We start from the raw sequence: 15,032 nt of genomic DNA, 5'->3' as shown, positions 1-15,032 counted from the left end.
ACTGTTTGAGGCTAAAATCCTCAGACCTTACGGATAGCTCTTCCCACAGATCCCCCATAGTGGGCAAGCTGGGAGGAAGTCTGTGTGTAAATAAATTAGAGAAAAACGCTAGGAGCCGGTCCATGCTTGCTGTTTCAAGGGACCTGGCATATATGGCATACTGTTCTTAATATGTTTGCTCACCTTCTTGGCACTATGTGTTTTAACCAAGGTCTCTGAGAAAGGTTGTTTCCCCAGGTAGGGATTTTCCCCTGAAGTTAGGGAGGGAATAAAACCTCTTAACTAAGTGCCAGGCGGGTAATTAATCACTTTAACTATGAACAATCATGCTTAAGCTACATAATCTTTACTCCCTGGAAGGGAGATAAGAAACGCCCTAACCTTTGTAATAGAGATTGATAGGATTGAATCAACTGGTATAAATACAGATGTAACAAGACAGCAAGAGACAGAGAGAGAGACAGAAATTGGCACAGAACCTACACAGAACGTTCTCTAGAGACAGAAGAACTTCACTGGAGAGAACATGGCAAAAGATCCTGGATAGAAACTGGCCTCAGAACCTAGAGACAGAACCTAGCGAGAGAAAATGGCAAAAGATCCTGGACTGAACCTGACTATAGAACATGGCAAGAGAACCTGACTAGAACTTGGTGACTGAACCTGACTGGAGAACCTGGACAGAACCTGGCTGGAGGACCTAGCGAGGGAACATGGCTACAGAACCTGGCTGGATAACCTGGAGAACCTAGCAAGAGAACATGGACACAGAACCTGGCTGGAGATCCTAAGCAGAACCTCTCTGGAGATCCAGACCAGAACTTGGCTGGAGATCCTGGCTGGAGATCCTGGCTAGGCTGCTGATCAACTGAACACTGTCACCGTGTCATTCCTTCTTCGCCGACGCCGTCCACAACTTTGGGGACCCCTGGACCCGCTGGGGTTGGACCCCGGCAGATACATGTATACAGGACAGGTGTTTCTTTTGCTACTCTGTTGAAGTCACCTTATTCAAGTTTATGATACTCAGTTAGTTTGAAATGTTAAGGTCTTAATTCTTTACTTTCCCAGAGGAAATGGCACTCTGAAGTAAATTTTTTTTTATCACCATTGCTATGTCACTGAAAGAAAGGAAAAAATTATTCAATGCAACAATAAGGTAAATTTTAACCATTTAATAAGAACACGAAGTCTGTCTCTTTTTGTTGAAAAGATTTGTTAATTGAGCATATTATAAATTTCATAAAGAGATAATGTATTTAGACCTTGACTAAGGGCTCAAATGTTTACAGAATTCTACTGTTGAGAAGATTCAGAAGATCTCAGTGAAGAAAAAAGGGATGCAGGAACAAAGAGGAATGGTTTGTAAAGTGATTAATTAGCATTGCGTTGTCAAATAATGCATGTTAAGTATGTGAATGACTTTTAAAAAATATATATTTTTATTGATTTTAGAGAGGAAAGGAGAGGGAGAGACAGAAACATCAATGATGAGAGAGAATCACTGATCAGCTGCCTTCTGTGTATTGAGCCTGCAACCTGGGCATGTGCCCTGACTGGGAACTGAACTGTGACCTCCTGGTTCATAGGTCGATGCTCAATCACTGAGCCATGCCAGCTGGGCTGTAATGACTTTTTCTCATGTGTTCTTTGGACTGATGGTTCAGTAAAATATTATAGTTATTATTGTGTTGAATAGAAAATGATTAATAGATAAGGGAAGCCATGTAATTATTACTATTTCAATGCTTTGCATTTTAAACTAATGGAATTATTTTTATTTGTTTTAAACCCATTCAGATTATAGTATAACTAGAGGCCAGTTGCACAAAAATTTGCGTACGAGTAGGGTCCCTAGGCTTGGCCAGTGATCAGGGCCAATCTGTGGGGAGACTGGCGGGGTGAATAGGGCCCCGCTCATACCTCCCTTGGCTGGCCTGGTGCCGCCTGCTCGCCGGCCCCCCGCCTGCTGCCACCACCAGTTGGGGCCTGTGGGCTGGGGGCAGCTCCTGCGTTGAGTGTCTGCCCCCTGGTTGGTCAGTGCATGTCATAGCGACTGGTAGTTCCGCCATTCAGTTGATTTGCATATTAGGGTTTTATGTAGATAGATACATATTATCAAAAAATGGCAATAAACTAAGTAAGAAGTGGACATTTTTTAGTCTAGACAATTAACATTTTGAAAAATAGTGTTTCAAAGTACACATACACTTTAATTTCTAGAGCAAAAGATAACATGTAAAATACAAAATTATTTTACTTACCATAAATACCCTTTGGGTCCAGAGTAACACCAGCATAACTTTCCTTTTTGACACCTTCTGGCTAAAATAAAGACAGAAAACATTCAGTTAAGAACATAATTAAATCTATATGATCTCAATTCTTAGTTCAATTTGACCACTTTTCCAATTTAAAAAATCCTTTTTGCAAATGGGGGTGTAATGCAAAGCATGTTTAAATACTTAAATGCATACATTCAAGAATAAGATTTTTCTGGCCATTTACATAATAATCAGAGAAAATACTAAATAGAAGTTACTATAAGCCAGGCAATTGACTTAAGTGCTTTGTATGTATTAGTTTATTTAACCTCAAAAATACTCTATGAAGTAGGTGCTATTATTACTGCCATTTGACAGATGAGGAAACTGACACACAGAGTGATCACAAAACTTATCCAATGGCACAGTGCTAGGAAGTGATAGAGCCAGGATTCAAACAGGGGCAGCCTGGCTCCAGAGCCTGCATATGGAACCACCATGTAAGGATGAATAGAACAAGCCTTGCACAAAATAAGTCAATATATGTTTACTGAAGTGAATTTCATGGATGAAGTCAGAACGCAGAAAATGAAGACTGTGAACCTTGAGAGAGAAGAAACCTACTAAGAAGGTCTTCTGGTGGCTAGCTAGGCTCAAATTAAAAAACAAAAACAGAGCCTAGCAGCCATTTGTATACTGGAGCCTCTCACACAAACTGCCTGCCTCTGCACTGAACTGCCTGCCTGCACTGTGTTCTGCCATTTGAGCCAGCTCTTATAAAGGAGTTACTGGAATCCTACAATAGGACTGAAGCTTTTCCTATCCAATTGGAGCTGCACAGCTCCAACCAACCAGAGTGGCTCTATTCTGACCAATCAAGACAGTGCCTTTTGCACCAATCACACTACAAAAATTTGGAATCCTCATTTGCATGAGGACAGACCAATTAGGGAGCAGGGATGGAAAATTCTGTCTAGATAAGCCAACTCCCTTCTGGCTCTGAGAGCACAGTTTCATTTCCTCAGAAGACTGAAGACTGCATTTCCCTGGCTCAGCTGAAACATGGCCAGAGCAGCCTGGCACAGAATGGAGCAGATCAAATCACAGCAGAGCAGACCAGATCACACAGCACAAAGCAAAGCAGGAAGAAGCAGAGCAGAGTAGACCATTAAGGAGCAGACTAGCCAGAGAAGGACCTGGCTCCAGGGCCACTTGGTCCTGGGGCTGCCTCACAGCCATGCTATATCACAATAGAGCTGTTTTGTACTGAATAAAGTTTCCTTCCAGCATGCCAAATTGGGGATTCCTATTGCAGTTGTAGTGGTGCCAACAACCATTGGTTGACAAGACCTAGGAAGACACAGTTCTGTCATTAACTAGCCATGTGACCCTGGGCAAGAATCTTAATAAGATAACATGAAGATACTCACCAGACTCTATGGGTAAATCATACTTAATAAATGATAGTTTGTGTGTGTGTTTTTTTGACTTGTTTACTTACTTATTTATAAAATGGAAAGTTTTCTAGACTATAAATTGTAAACTATGCATGTATTAGTTTATTTAACCTCAAAACTACTCTATGAAATACTAGGGCATGTCTTATTTATATCCCTAGTGGCTAGTATAATATCTGGCACAAAGATTTCAAGAACACACTTTCTAAATGTGTCAGAGTGGGGGGTTGGGCCTGGAAGGCTACATACCAAATTGTTAAAATTGGATAGCTCTGGGTATGGGGATTAATTTTCTTTATGTTTTTTTCAATATTCTATATTTTCTACAATAAGCACGTTTTATTTTATTTAAAATTTTAAATAATAATTTCAAAGTTAAAAGTTACAAGAATAGTACAAAAAAGATCCAAGATAACCTCCACCCAGATTCCCCAAAATGTAAACATTTTGTTACATGTACATTCTAATTTTCTGTGTACCTACTGAATTGCTAAGGATAAGTTGTTGATAACTTTTTTTTTTTTGAAAGAAAAATGTGATTTTTAAAAGAATCAGGAAAAACATGTTTCTTACCACCACTCGTAATGTTTTTACTAAGATTTCTTTTCCCAGTGAAGTCTCCAGTGAAAAGTTGATGTTGTGGAGGCCGATTTCCAGAGGAAGCACAGTAAAGGTCACCAAATGACTGGAGGAGCCCTCTATTCTCTGCTGCTGACATTTAGAGGTCTTTCTCCCCTGATGGCTGATGACTGGGCTTCCTGACGAACAGATTCCCTCCACAGCAGACATTGTAACACAGAACTGAAATATCACCAATGAACAATTATATCAAAACACTTTATAAGGAAAGTATGCCCTTTGTTCATCTGGACACAATTCTTCCCTGATACTTTTACAGTGTTAAATAATCCCTTAGATTCTAAGGCAGAGGAGAAAGTTCACTTTTGAGTTTTTAAAACATACACACAAGTTGCTGTAGACCTTAGCAATGTGAAGGAATATCTAGAAAGCTCAACACTGCTCAGAAATATCTTACTTTCCTTACACTGTTACCTACTAAGTCAGGGGCAAAGCTACTGAAGTTCTTTGAGCATTGGTACACTGTCTCTTTGTATTGTAGACAGTGGGAACCGCAGGCTCAGGCATTTTGTGTTACTCATTTTTCTGTCTTTTAGCTCAGTCCTTGCATGCTACAGATGGTTTTATGAAAGAATGAAAACTCTTATCTCTTGGCATTCAAGGCCCTGCCCAATATGTCCTGAAATTAATTTTCCAATCTTACCTTTTAACTTCCCACTTATACCTAATTTTACAACAAGACTCTGACTCCAGAAAGACTTAGGTTCAAATCTTGGCTATTCCTCTTACTGTATAATGAGAGCAGGTTGTAAGACCTCTTTCATTCTTCCTGTCTCCATATTTATAGTAGGGATAATAGTAGATACTAACTGGCTCAAATAGTGAATATTTTTCATCTTCCTTCCAAAATCTAGTGAACTGACAGAATTGAAAACTATACCCAAAAGAATAAATCCATAATAACCAGAATAAATTAAGCAGGGAAACAAGAAAGAATGCCAATATTCAACAACTAACTTTGAAGAATTTCTCAAAAATAAAAAGTTCCTTCTTCCTCTTCAGAAACACAAATTACCAAGTTGGTTGGGGCAGTAATTAAAGAAACTTATTGGGTCATATTGGTTTATATTGTTGAACTGAGTTTTTATTTTTTTGTGTATGTCATAATTCCATTAATAGAATTCTCAGAAAGTTAGAGAATTTTTATTTATTTATTTGCACATATCATAAATACCTACTTACCCCTATCCCAGACATCCTGTAGTTGTAAACAGTTCCTTTCAATTGGATCTGTTCCCCTCGTACAACAGAATATGGTATATTCATTTCCAGGAATACATCTTTGAATACTTTTGTCTTGACAGTATCAGAAACACATATACCTTCAGCACAAAGTAAAAGCAAAGTAGAAGCATATTAGGGAATTCCTATAATATTTTATTAGTACAAAAATGTCTCACATTTGCTTTGCTTCAAGAAAAACTTAGATCATGGTTTTTCATTATTGTCACCCATGTCCTTAAATTTCCTATTCGTTGATCTCTATCTCAATAATTATTCGTATTAACAGAAAACTTTATTTGTCCAACAAATACTGAATTCTATTTAAGTCATGAGATTTTCAACTAAAGAACCAAATCTCTTTTTAGATATTTATTATTGGCTCCATTTAATGGGTGTAAAACTTTTATTATGGAAACCAAAATTTTATAAAAACAAAAAATAGCAAAAAAACAAAACCAATCCTGAAATTATTTATAAAGTATCTGTACTAAATTGCAACATAAGTTCATCAGCCCTGGAGAGAAGTCATGCATTTATTTAACTCTACTCAAGCTCCCAATCACTGAGAAAAATGAAAGTAAATAGGGGTTTGACATCAGCATTTAAAGAATGATGGCTTATAGAAGAGCAAAAGAGGAAATAGATATGGTAAAAAATGTGAGCATATCTAAGCCTTCTTGTAATACATTTAAAATAATATTTAAAATGTCACCACTAAGTCCTGGGTAAATTAAATAGACAATAACACAAATACTATATTTTTTCAATGATGGCAAAAACACAGCGTTCTACAAAGCATCAAACCACATTTTGATAATTAAATCACTACCTAAAAGAGTATGTAACTTAAGCTTGCTTACCACTGTCTGAAATGCCAACACCTTGAATTTCCCAGGTAGTTAGAGAATCAGGTAGCACAAACTGCAACTCCTTTCTGAAAGTGAAAAAGTTAATATTCAAATACAGTGAAACATCAATAAACCCAACTGGACAGCAGTCATTAACAGAATTTTTGCTTGATACTACTTTAGAAAAAATTTTAAAAAGCACATCAGCTATTAAGGAAAATCAAGCAAGAAAAATATACTCTGTAAGTCTAGTTGTTCATTTTTCTTGTGCTGTTTTTTTTTTTAATTCCTCACTAGAGGTTATTTTTCCATTGATTTTTAGAGTTGAAGAGAGAGGGAAAGACAGAGAGAAATATCAATGTGAGAGAAACACATCAATTAGTTGCCTCCTGCACTCGCCCGGACCAGGGCCCAGACCAGGGAGGAGCCTGCAACCAAGGTACGTGCCCTTGACTGGAATTGAACCTGGGACCCTTCGGTCTGCAGGCTGGCACTCTATCCACTGAGCCAAACTGGTTAGGGCAATCTACTTGTTTTATGTTTTGAGATTTTTCACTTGTTTGATGAGAATTCAAATTCAAAAGAATGCCTTTGAAACATTGCAAATTCAAAACACACACAAAAAAAGAAAAATTATGTTCATTATGTAGTATGTTCTAAAATAGGGAAGCAAAGTAGTGCAGCTTAACACTACTCATAAAGTTGATATAACTAAAAATTTCTGATTAAGTTTATACATTTATTTATTTCATTCAACAAACAGCTATTGTCCACCAATTTTGTGTCAGGCATAGTGCTAAGTACTGAGTATACAGCTCGTAAAAGATGTAGTTCTGCTCTCAAGCAGTTTACATTCTAGTGGAAAAAACATTTCAGTAAATAAATTGCAATACACTACAATAACTGTACCGATAAAGCACTAACAATTCAGAGGTAATTTGCATTTATTCAACACAGTTTAGTTCCTCTACAAGCCAGACAGACTAGGTGTAAAACAGTAATCTGAATTTAATCCTTGCTCTGGAGGTAATTACATTTTAATGTGGAAGATGGGCAGGTATATAGGCCATTATCACACTGTGATACATGCAATAGGGTTAATCAAGAGGAGTAATTTACCGAATCACTGGTAGGGTAGGGAACAGTGATGGGGAGGCTTGCCAGAGGAAGTGCTAGCCAAAGGGCAATGTTCAGCTGGAATGACAACAGTGTGGAGGAAGAATTAGAGGGAACATGGGTAGAGACAAGGAGACCCATTAGAAAACTGATGATGACAGGCTCGGGACTCAGTGCCTTGACTGCTCCTTGGAAAGTCAGTGCTTTGAGTCCACAAGGAAGGGTGACAATCAGGGACTCCGCATTATTCATTACTGTTTTCAGTGTGTGATACTGAGGAGGCATTCCATAAAAATGTGTTGAATAAAGGAATTTAATGAGCAAAGAACCTTTCTTCTCATTAATCAATGTTTGTTTTATATATAGATATTTCAGGATAAAAAAATGGCTTCTTTACAGTATAAACACAGTTGTGCTCAGTTAATGCTTACTGAAGTGAAATGAAAGTAAATGGAATAGAACTCTTCTTCCCCAAGAGTTAATTCTGCCTTGGAATCAACTACTAGAGCAAAGCATACAGTTAAGGAAAAAAAAAAGTGAAGCAAAAAACCAAATTTGGCCAAATGTTAGTGTGGAGAGCAGCTACAGCATTCAGACAGGATCAAGCCTTGGACTGATCTGTGGCTTTGCAAAGCCCTCCCAGCACAATTATAGGCAAAAGGCTATAGTTGTAAGTTTGACCTTATAGTCTGACCCTGCAGTCCTAGGTAGCTAAGGGATGTATGTGGGCTGCAGGGGGTGCAGCAAGTGCTGCCAAAACAAGGCTTAATAGAGTTCAGAGAATGGCAACAACAGGAAAGAAGCAGATTTGAAATTTGCAAGAACATTGTAAACATCTTGCCCTTCTTTTGCTTTGTGTGATCTGACTATAAAATAAAGCTTCAGCTTACAGGCTGTGTCACTGATTCCTCATCCAGGCACAGTGATCCACCTGGTCCCAACTGTATTCTCTTCTTTAATCCTTCACCACCTCTTCTCAGGTTCACCCCTGGCCATGCTGGACACAGTTCATATTACTATCATCTTAACTCTTAAACTATTGGGAAATGGGCTATCTTCAGATTTTTGCCATAATATTTGCATTTTCTCACATTTTTCAGAGGAATGTCAAAGAAGTCTGTATATAATATTGTTAGATAGGACAGGGGTCTCAAGGTTTGAGCCATTCTTACTAAATGCTGTTCTTGCTAAATGTTAAAATGAAGCACAGTATTTTGCAGACCAACTATAAATAGGATAACCCAACCTGTAGCCAACTGCAAAGAAGACATCAAGTAATCAACCAAATAATGTATCTAAGCAATGGCTAAGCGTCCCTTCAGGAGGCAACGCTTTGGATATGAATCCCCTGTCTCCTTTACTAGCTGCAAGTAAATACAAGTACCTTGCTTGAGCTGATTGAATAGGGCACACAAAGTGGGGATCAAAATGGGGAATCTCTTGAGTTCTTTAATACCTTCTGGAGACACGATGAACTTCCCATAACCAGCTTTCTGGAAAATAGCTTCTTATTTCTGCTTTGGTTACTGGTGCCAGGGGCCGTATATCTGGGGGTCAGGGGAAGTATATTCAATTATAGAAAAACAACATTATTCTACTTAGAGCCAAATTTTAAATATGGACATTTAATTTAGACACGCATTTTCTGAAAGATCAATGAAACATGTTGTTTAGTGATTTCAAAAATAGAACTATTAGGAGTTCTCCAGTAATAGCATTGACAAAACAAAGCGTAAAATATCTTTATTTATATAAAAGCCTAATATGCAAAATGTCTCCTTGGGAATTCAATCAACTGGAAGTTTGACCACTCACTATGACATGTGCTGACCACCAGGGGGTGGTGCGGAACGATGGAAGGCCTAGGCCGGCAGCCGGCAGCCAGCAGCCACTAGGGACCCTAGTCATGAATGAATTTCGTGCACTGAGCCTCTAGTTTATTTTATAAATTGCTAAATGTTTAGTGTTCCTGAGATTATACAAGATACTAATCAGTCTATAAAGTTATTTGCATTTTTATAATTGCAACAATTCTGTTTATGTGATTCTCTGCCTTAGCTTAGAAATTTATTTATAAATTCTCTTTAGTCAAAATGAACATAACTTCTGCTCCTGTCCAAGATGAACTAACAAGGACTGGGGTTATCCCTCTGTCTTTAAAAAGAAAAAAGAGAATAATACCAGACACACCATATAAAACAGTTTTCAGACACCAGAGCTTAAGTGACCCAGGACTGTGATCCCTGAGAGAAGGGAGAAGATTAGGTAAAGTCTAAAGTTGTCCAGGTTTCCTGTATGGAGATAGTTTACAGGCTACAGGGCAGGGAGAGGAACCTACACAGACCCTTGTAGAGTTGCAGCAACACACATGGGAGTTTTAGGATGTCATCAAATGGACAATGTTTAAGATACACTATTAAGCAAAAACAATCCTATATAATAAAAGCCTAATATGCTAAGGCTTTGGTCGTCCATTCAACCAATCAAAGTATAATATGCTAATGAAATGCTAAGGCCACTCAACCGCTCACTATAACGTGCACTGACCACCAGGGGACAGACAGTTGATCGGTTGACCAGTCACTATGATGTGCACTGACCACCAGGGGGCAGACACTCCGACCGGTAGGTGAGCTTGCTGCTGGGATCCAGTCCATTGGGACTGAGCGAGATGGGCTAGACATGCCCTAGAGCCCTCCCGGGTTCTCTCCCTGGCTAGCCAACCTTCCACATCCCTCCCCGCCCTGATTGTGCACTGGTGGGGTCCCTTAGTCTGGCCTGTACCATCTTGTAATCCGGGACCCCTCAGGGGATGTCAGAGAGCCGGTTTCAGTCCCATCCCACAGACCAGGCCGAGGGACTCTACTAGTGCATGAATTTGTGCACTGGGCCTCCAGTCAGATTATAAAATAGGACTGGTCATTCTGCTTTTGTCAGTTTTGTTTTAACTATATGTAAATGAAACAAAAGTCCTAAAAGTTCTGAAAACATATTAATGAGAGTTCTATAGAATGTGAAATTATATATTGTACTTGAAACGGAAATAAGATTTCAACTTTTATATAAGTACACTTAACCTTATGCTAGATTTTAAAATCTTTTGCTTATATTTGGTCATATAGGTATAAATGGAATTTTTAATGGTTGTAATATCACAGCACCATAGAATTTTAGAGCTCAAAGGCACATTGGATATCATCTGGCCTAACTTTTTTGCTTTAGAAATGAGGAGGCTGAGACTCTGAGAGGATAAACGATCATTCAGATTTACAGAATGAGCCCTGGGTCTTGACTATGGACTAGTGTACTCTGCTCCATACACTATATGTACCTCTTTGGATTCCCAAAAATGATTAACAGATTTTTTTCTTAGGGGCATTTACAAGTTATCTTTTCTATTTTAATTTTAAATAGAGCATGAAAATTGCCTTTCTTAGCAGCACAAAATTACACAAAATTTTTCATATTGGGCAGAATTCTGATAGAAAGTATCAAACTTACGTAGCCTTCCCAAATGCATATGTTTATGAGACTCTTCAGCACGGAACAGGTGTGCTATGGTACAACAATTCATAAAAGCTTGGATGCATCTTGGGCCTAACTTAATCCGGGCAGCTCGCTGTTCACAGCTTTCATCATCATTACGATAAGCTCCATCATAACAGCATTTTTTCACTTGCCCATGTTTGTATTGCGCAGCTGAAATGGTAATAATACAGGTGTCCTTGATTATGCATAAAGTCATAACACCTCACACTTAGAAGAGATCTGAAGAGACACTTCGTTTCTACTGCCATATGACCCCCTCCCCACAAGAGTCATGGTTAGTTGGCTGATCAGCCTCCCTTTGGAACTACTCTAGTAATGGGGAGAATGTGGTCTCATGAGGTAGGCAGTCAATTCTGATTCATATTAAATGGTTAAAGGGCTTCCTGCAACTAAGCTAAATACTAAGTCTTGAAACTGGCACCTTGAGTTCAGCACCCTTTGACTATGAGAAGCACTCAAGTATTTAAAGATAGCAATCATCACTACACAAGTATTTCCTTCTTCAAGCTAAATATCCTCCCCCCCACCCCCGCCGCAACACTTTTTGTGTGATATGGTTTGAGGACCTTCACTAGTGGCATCACTCTTCATTGTAAATACTTAAATTAATGTGTCTCTTTTTGTGTCATTAGAACTTAGAATAAAAGTTAGAAATAAAATAATTCATATAAAAAATGGAAGAAATTATTACATTATTGTAAGCAAGATTATTAATTGAACTCAAGTCACTGACTCCCAGCTCAATGTTCATTCTATTATAACACTGCCAATTATCAAATTTCTAGTTAAATAATTGTTTTAAATAATTTATATTAGATTTATTTCCCAAAGAGTAACCCAAAATACTACTAACTGTTAAACATATGCAATAAAAGAAATAGATTTCCAGATATACCCCCAAATTAATTAAATTATGAATGTTTTCAGAATAAAATAAAAGAATATGATTTTAATTGTTAGATTAAGTCTGTGGAGAAGAAATATTTATGACAAATAAAAGTTTATCTTTTAGAGATAGAAATAATATTTTATTTTCTTCAGATTAAAGTTATGGTAAATGAACTATTAGATATATTTGGAATAATCTTTTTGATTATTAGGTGAATTAGATGAATTAGATGATTAGTAGGTGAATTAGATGTCTGTACATTTGTGTGTTTTTTTGCCCATTCTGAGTTAGGGGACATTAGATTATGTTTAATTTTCTCCAGCTTTTGAATGATACAACCATAATCTTTTCACAATCACTTAGAGTACCTTGTTCCCCTATTTTCTCTTGCAGCATTCTTCTTGGCCTGAGAATTTCTTCACAAGGTTTATCTGTTTTGTTTTTTAAATGATAAAGACAAAAAGAAGAAAGAAAAAAAGGAGATTAAAATCTCGAAAAAAGGAAACGCCATAAAATATGTAAATATTTAAAAATTCACAAATCATTCATTCAAAATATTGAAAACATGCTTTCAAGTAGGCATTACACACTATATATCTTACTATGACTTGTTTTATCTTAGGAGATCTCATGATCTAGTGTTATATAGTTTGACTTGTTTGATCTGAGTTTGGTTTTGAATGTGGCAACCTTTTTTGAACCACTTATTATAGAGAAATAGCTAAGTATTTATAGTGAACAAAGTTTTTGTTGGATATGTTATTTTTATTATTTGTTCTTTGTACTATATTATACTATATAATTAAAGGGTAATATGCAAATTGACCAAACAGCAGAATGACCGGTCACTATAATGTGCACTGACAACACAGGAGCTGCTCCATGGTGGTCAGTGCGCTCCCACAGGGGGAGCGCTGCTCAGCCACAAGCCAGGCTGACAGCTGACAAGTGCAATGGCCCGCCTCCATGGCAGTGCTAAGGATGTCCGACTGCGGCTTAGGCCCACTCCCTGCCTGTGAAAGGGCACAGGCTGGGCTGAGGGACCCCCCCCAGTGCACGAATGTCATGCCTGGCTTCTAGTTACAAATAATAGTATTAAATATACTCATGAACAATTTTAAAACCATAAAAAGAAGACAATTAAGATGTGGACTTGCTTGGCTGGTGTTGCTCAGTGGTTGAGCGTCAACCTATGAACCAGGAAGTCACGGTTTGATTCCTGGTCAGGGCACATGCCTGGGTTGTGGGCTCAATCCCCAATGTTGGGTGTGCAGGAGGCAGCTGATAAATGTTTCTCTCTGATCATTTCTTTAAAATCTTCACCCAAGGATATTTTTCCATTGATTTTTAGAGAGAGGGAAAGACAGAGAGATATCAATGTGAGAGAAACACATTGATTGGTTGCCTCCTGACCAAACCGACTAGTGGTCTCTCTCATCATTGATGTTTTTGTCTCTCTGTGTGTTCTCCCTTCCTCTTTAAAATCAATTTATATAAAGATGTGGTCCTTGCCCTTAGGAAGCTCCCAGTGCAGTCCTGAGAAAAGTTGTATAATCTATCTATATAAAAGCCTAAGCAACCACCGCAACCAAATGGACAACCAAACAGGCTGCATGGGGCAACCCGGCCGGCAGGGGGGTTAGTGAGGGGTGACCAAACGACCAAGCAGCAGGCTGAGTGGGGCAACCAGGCCATTGGGGTAGCAGTTGGGGGCGATCAGGCCGGCAGGCAGAGGCAGTTAGGGGTGACCAGGCTGGCAGTGGGGGCAGTGAGGGGCGATCAGGCCAGCAGGCAGAGCTGATTAGGGGTGATCAGGCTGGTAGGAGGGGCAGTTAGGGGCGATCAGGCAGGCAGGTAGGTGAGCGGTTAGGAGCCAGCGGTCCAGAATTATGAGAAGGATGTCCGACTGCTGGTGTAGGCCCGATCCTGGAACTGGCAGTCGGGCATCCCCCAAGGGGTCCTGGATTGAAGAGGGTGCAGGCTCAGCCGAGGGGAACCCCTCCTGTGCATGAATTTCATGCACCAGGTCTCTAGTTCAGTATAAGAATGTGCAGTGATGCACTCCTATTGTATTACTTATAAACAGAGCTAGTCACTACAATATTTTCTCTATCAAAGGAGGAGGGAATGATTAATTTTATGGGGGAAAGAATCCTCATAGAGGAGATGATTCTTACACTAGCTTCTCCAGGCTAATAAAAGGAAAAGCAGTTCTGATGCAGAAAGGACCAAAAGTGTAATAACATAGTTCCATCCAAGAACTACACTTGGTTCTATATAGCTTAAACATAAGGTAAGGTAAGGTAGAGTAGGATGAGAAATAGTTGGAGAGAAGATCATAGGAGGCTTTGAGTACTTCATTTAAAAAAAAGTGTACTTCATTTTAAAGGCTAATGAAATGTCATTCTAGTATCAGTGTAGAGAATATTCTGGAGAACGAACAAAAATGAGACCTAGGAGGCAAATAGTCTATGTAAGTTTCAATATCAATTTGAAGAATAAACAAAAAGTGCTGAGAGTTTTACCATTTTCTTGGGTGTCATCTGCATTTGCATTGGTGAGAAAGGTGAGTCCAGCCAGGCGGAATACCTCTGCATTGTTGCGGCCACCACCTGCCCCACAGCCCAGGTCACTCTTCTCTAAAGCTTGAAATACCTGTCCAGACAGCCAAAATGTTGAGCTTATTCAGATATAGAAATCACTCCTCTGAAGAACCAAAGGTGTGAGTTCATGGTTATAACAAACTTGTGAAATTATCATTTATCAAATGGCCAAAGTCCAAATTGCCCAACTTCATTCCTTTAGTTTGCCCTTTTACATTTTAAAAATATATACCTATTCAAAATTAAACCAAGAACTAAGTCTTAAGCTTTGGTGAGGAGCTTTTTAGAAACTGATCCATGGTGTTTTGTACTTAGATGCATGCTGTTGAGCAGGCAGTTAGGCATGAGCAGAACATGAAAGATAGGCCAGATATGGAATGTCAACAGGGCAGAGAGTCTTAGGTGCCTAGCAATTAGCAAAACTGGGAAACAAATATTACAGG

The 15,032-nt window shown here is 38.7% G+C and overlaps 1 protein-coding gene across 1 annotated transcript in view; it reads right to left on the bottom strand.

The window, feature by feature from the left end:
- The window catches only part of C5 (complement C5), a gene marked incomplete at its 5' end in the record, with an annotated part of 86,151 nt that overhangs the window by 38,202 nt on the left and 32,917 nt on the right, over positions 1–15,032 (bottom strand). The window contains 8 exons of the mRNA XM_081103371.1: positions 2,265–2,325; positions 4,295–4,522; positions 5,543–5,682; positions 6,445–6,518; positions 9,005–9,095; positions 11,050–11,247; positions 12,355–12,417; positions 14,512–14,641. Coding sequence (XP_080959497.1) covers positions 2,265–2,325; positions 4,295–4,522; positions 5,543–5,682; positions 6,445–6,518; positions 9,005–9,095; positions 11,050–11,247; positions 12,355–12,417; positions 14,512–14,641 — 985 coding nt within the window. The remainder of the gene's footprint in view (positions 1–2,264; positions 2,326–4,294; positions 4,523–5,542; positions 5,683–6,444; positions 6,519–9,004; positions 9,096–11,049; positions 11,248–12,354; positions 12,418–14,511; positions 14,642–15,032) is intronic.

Source organism: Myotis nattereri, assembly GCF_964212035.1.
Source record: "Myotis nattereri genome assembly, chromosome: 12".
NCBI classification, from domain to species: domain Eukaryota; kingdom Metazoa; phylum Chordata; class Mammalia; order Chiroptera; family Vespertilionidae; genus Myotis; species Myotis nattereri.
Note: the sequence above shows the minus strand (reverse complement) of the source record. Positions and strands in the feature narration are given on the sequence as shown.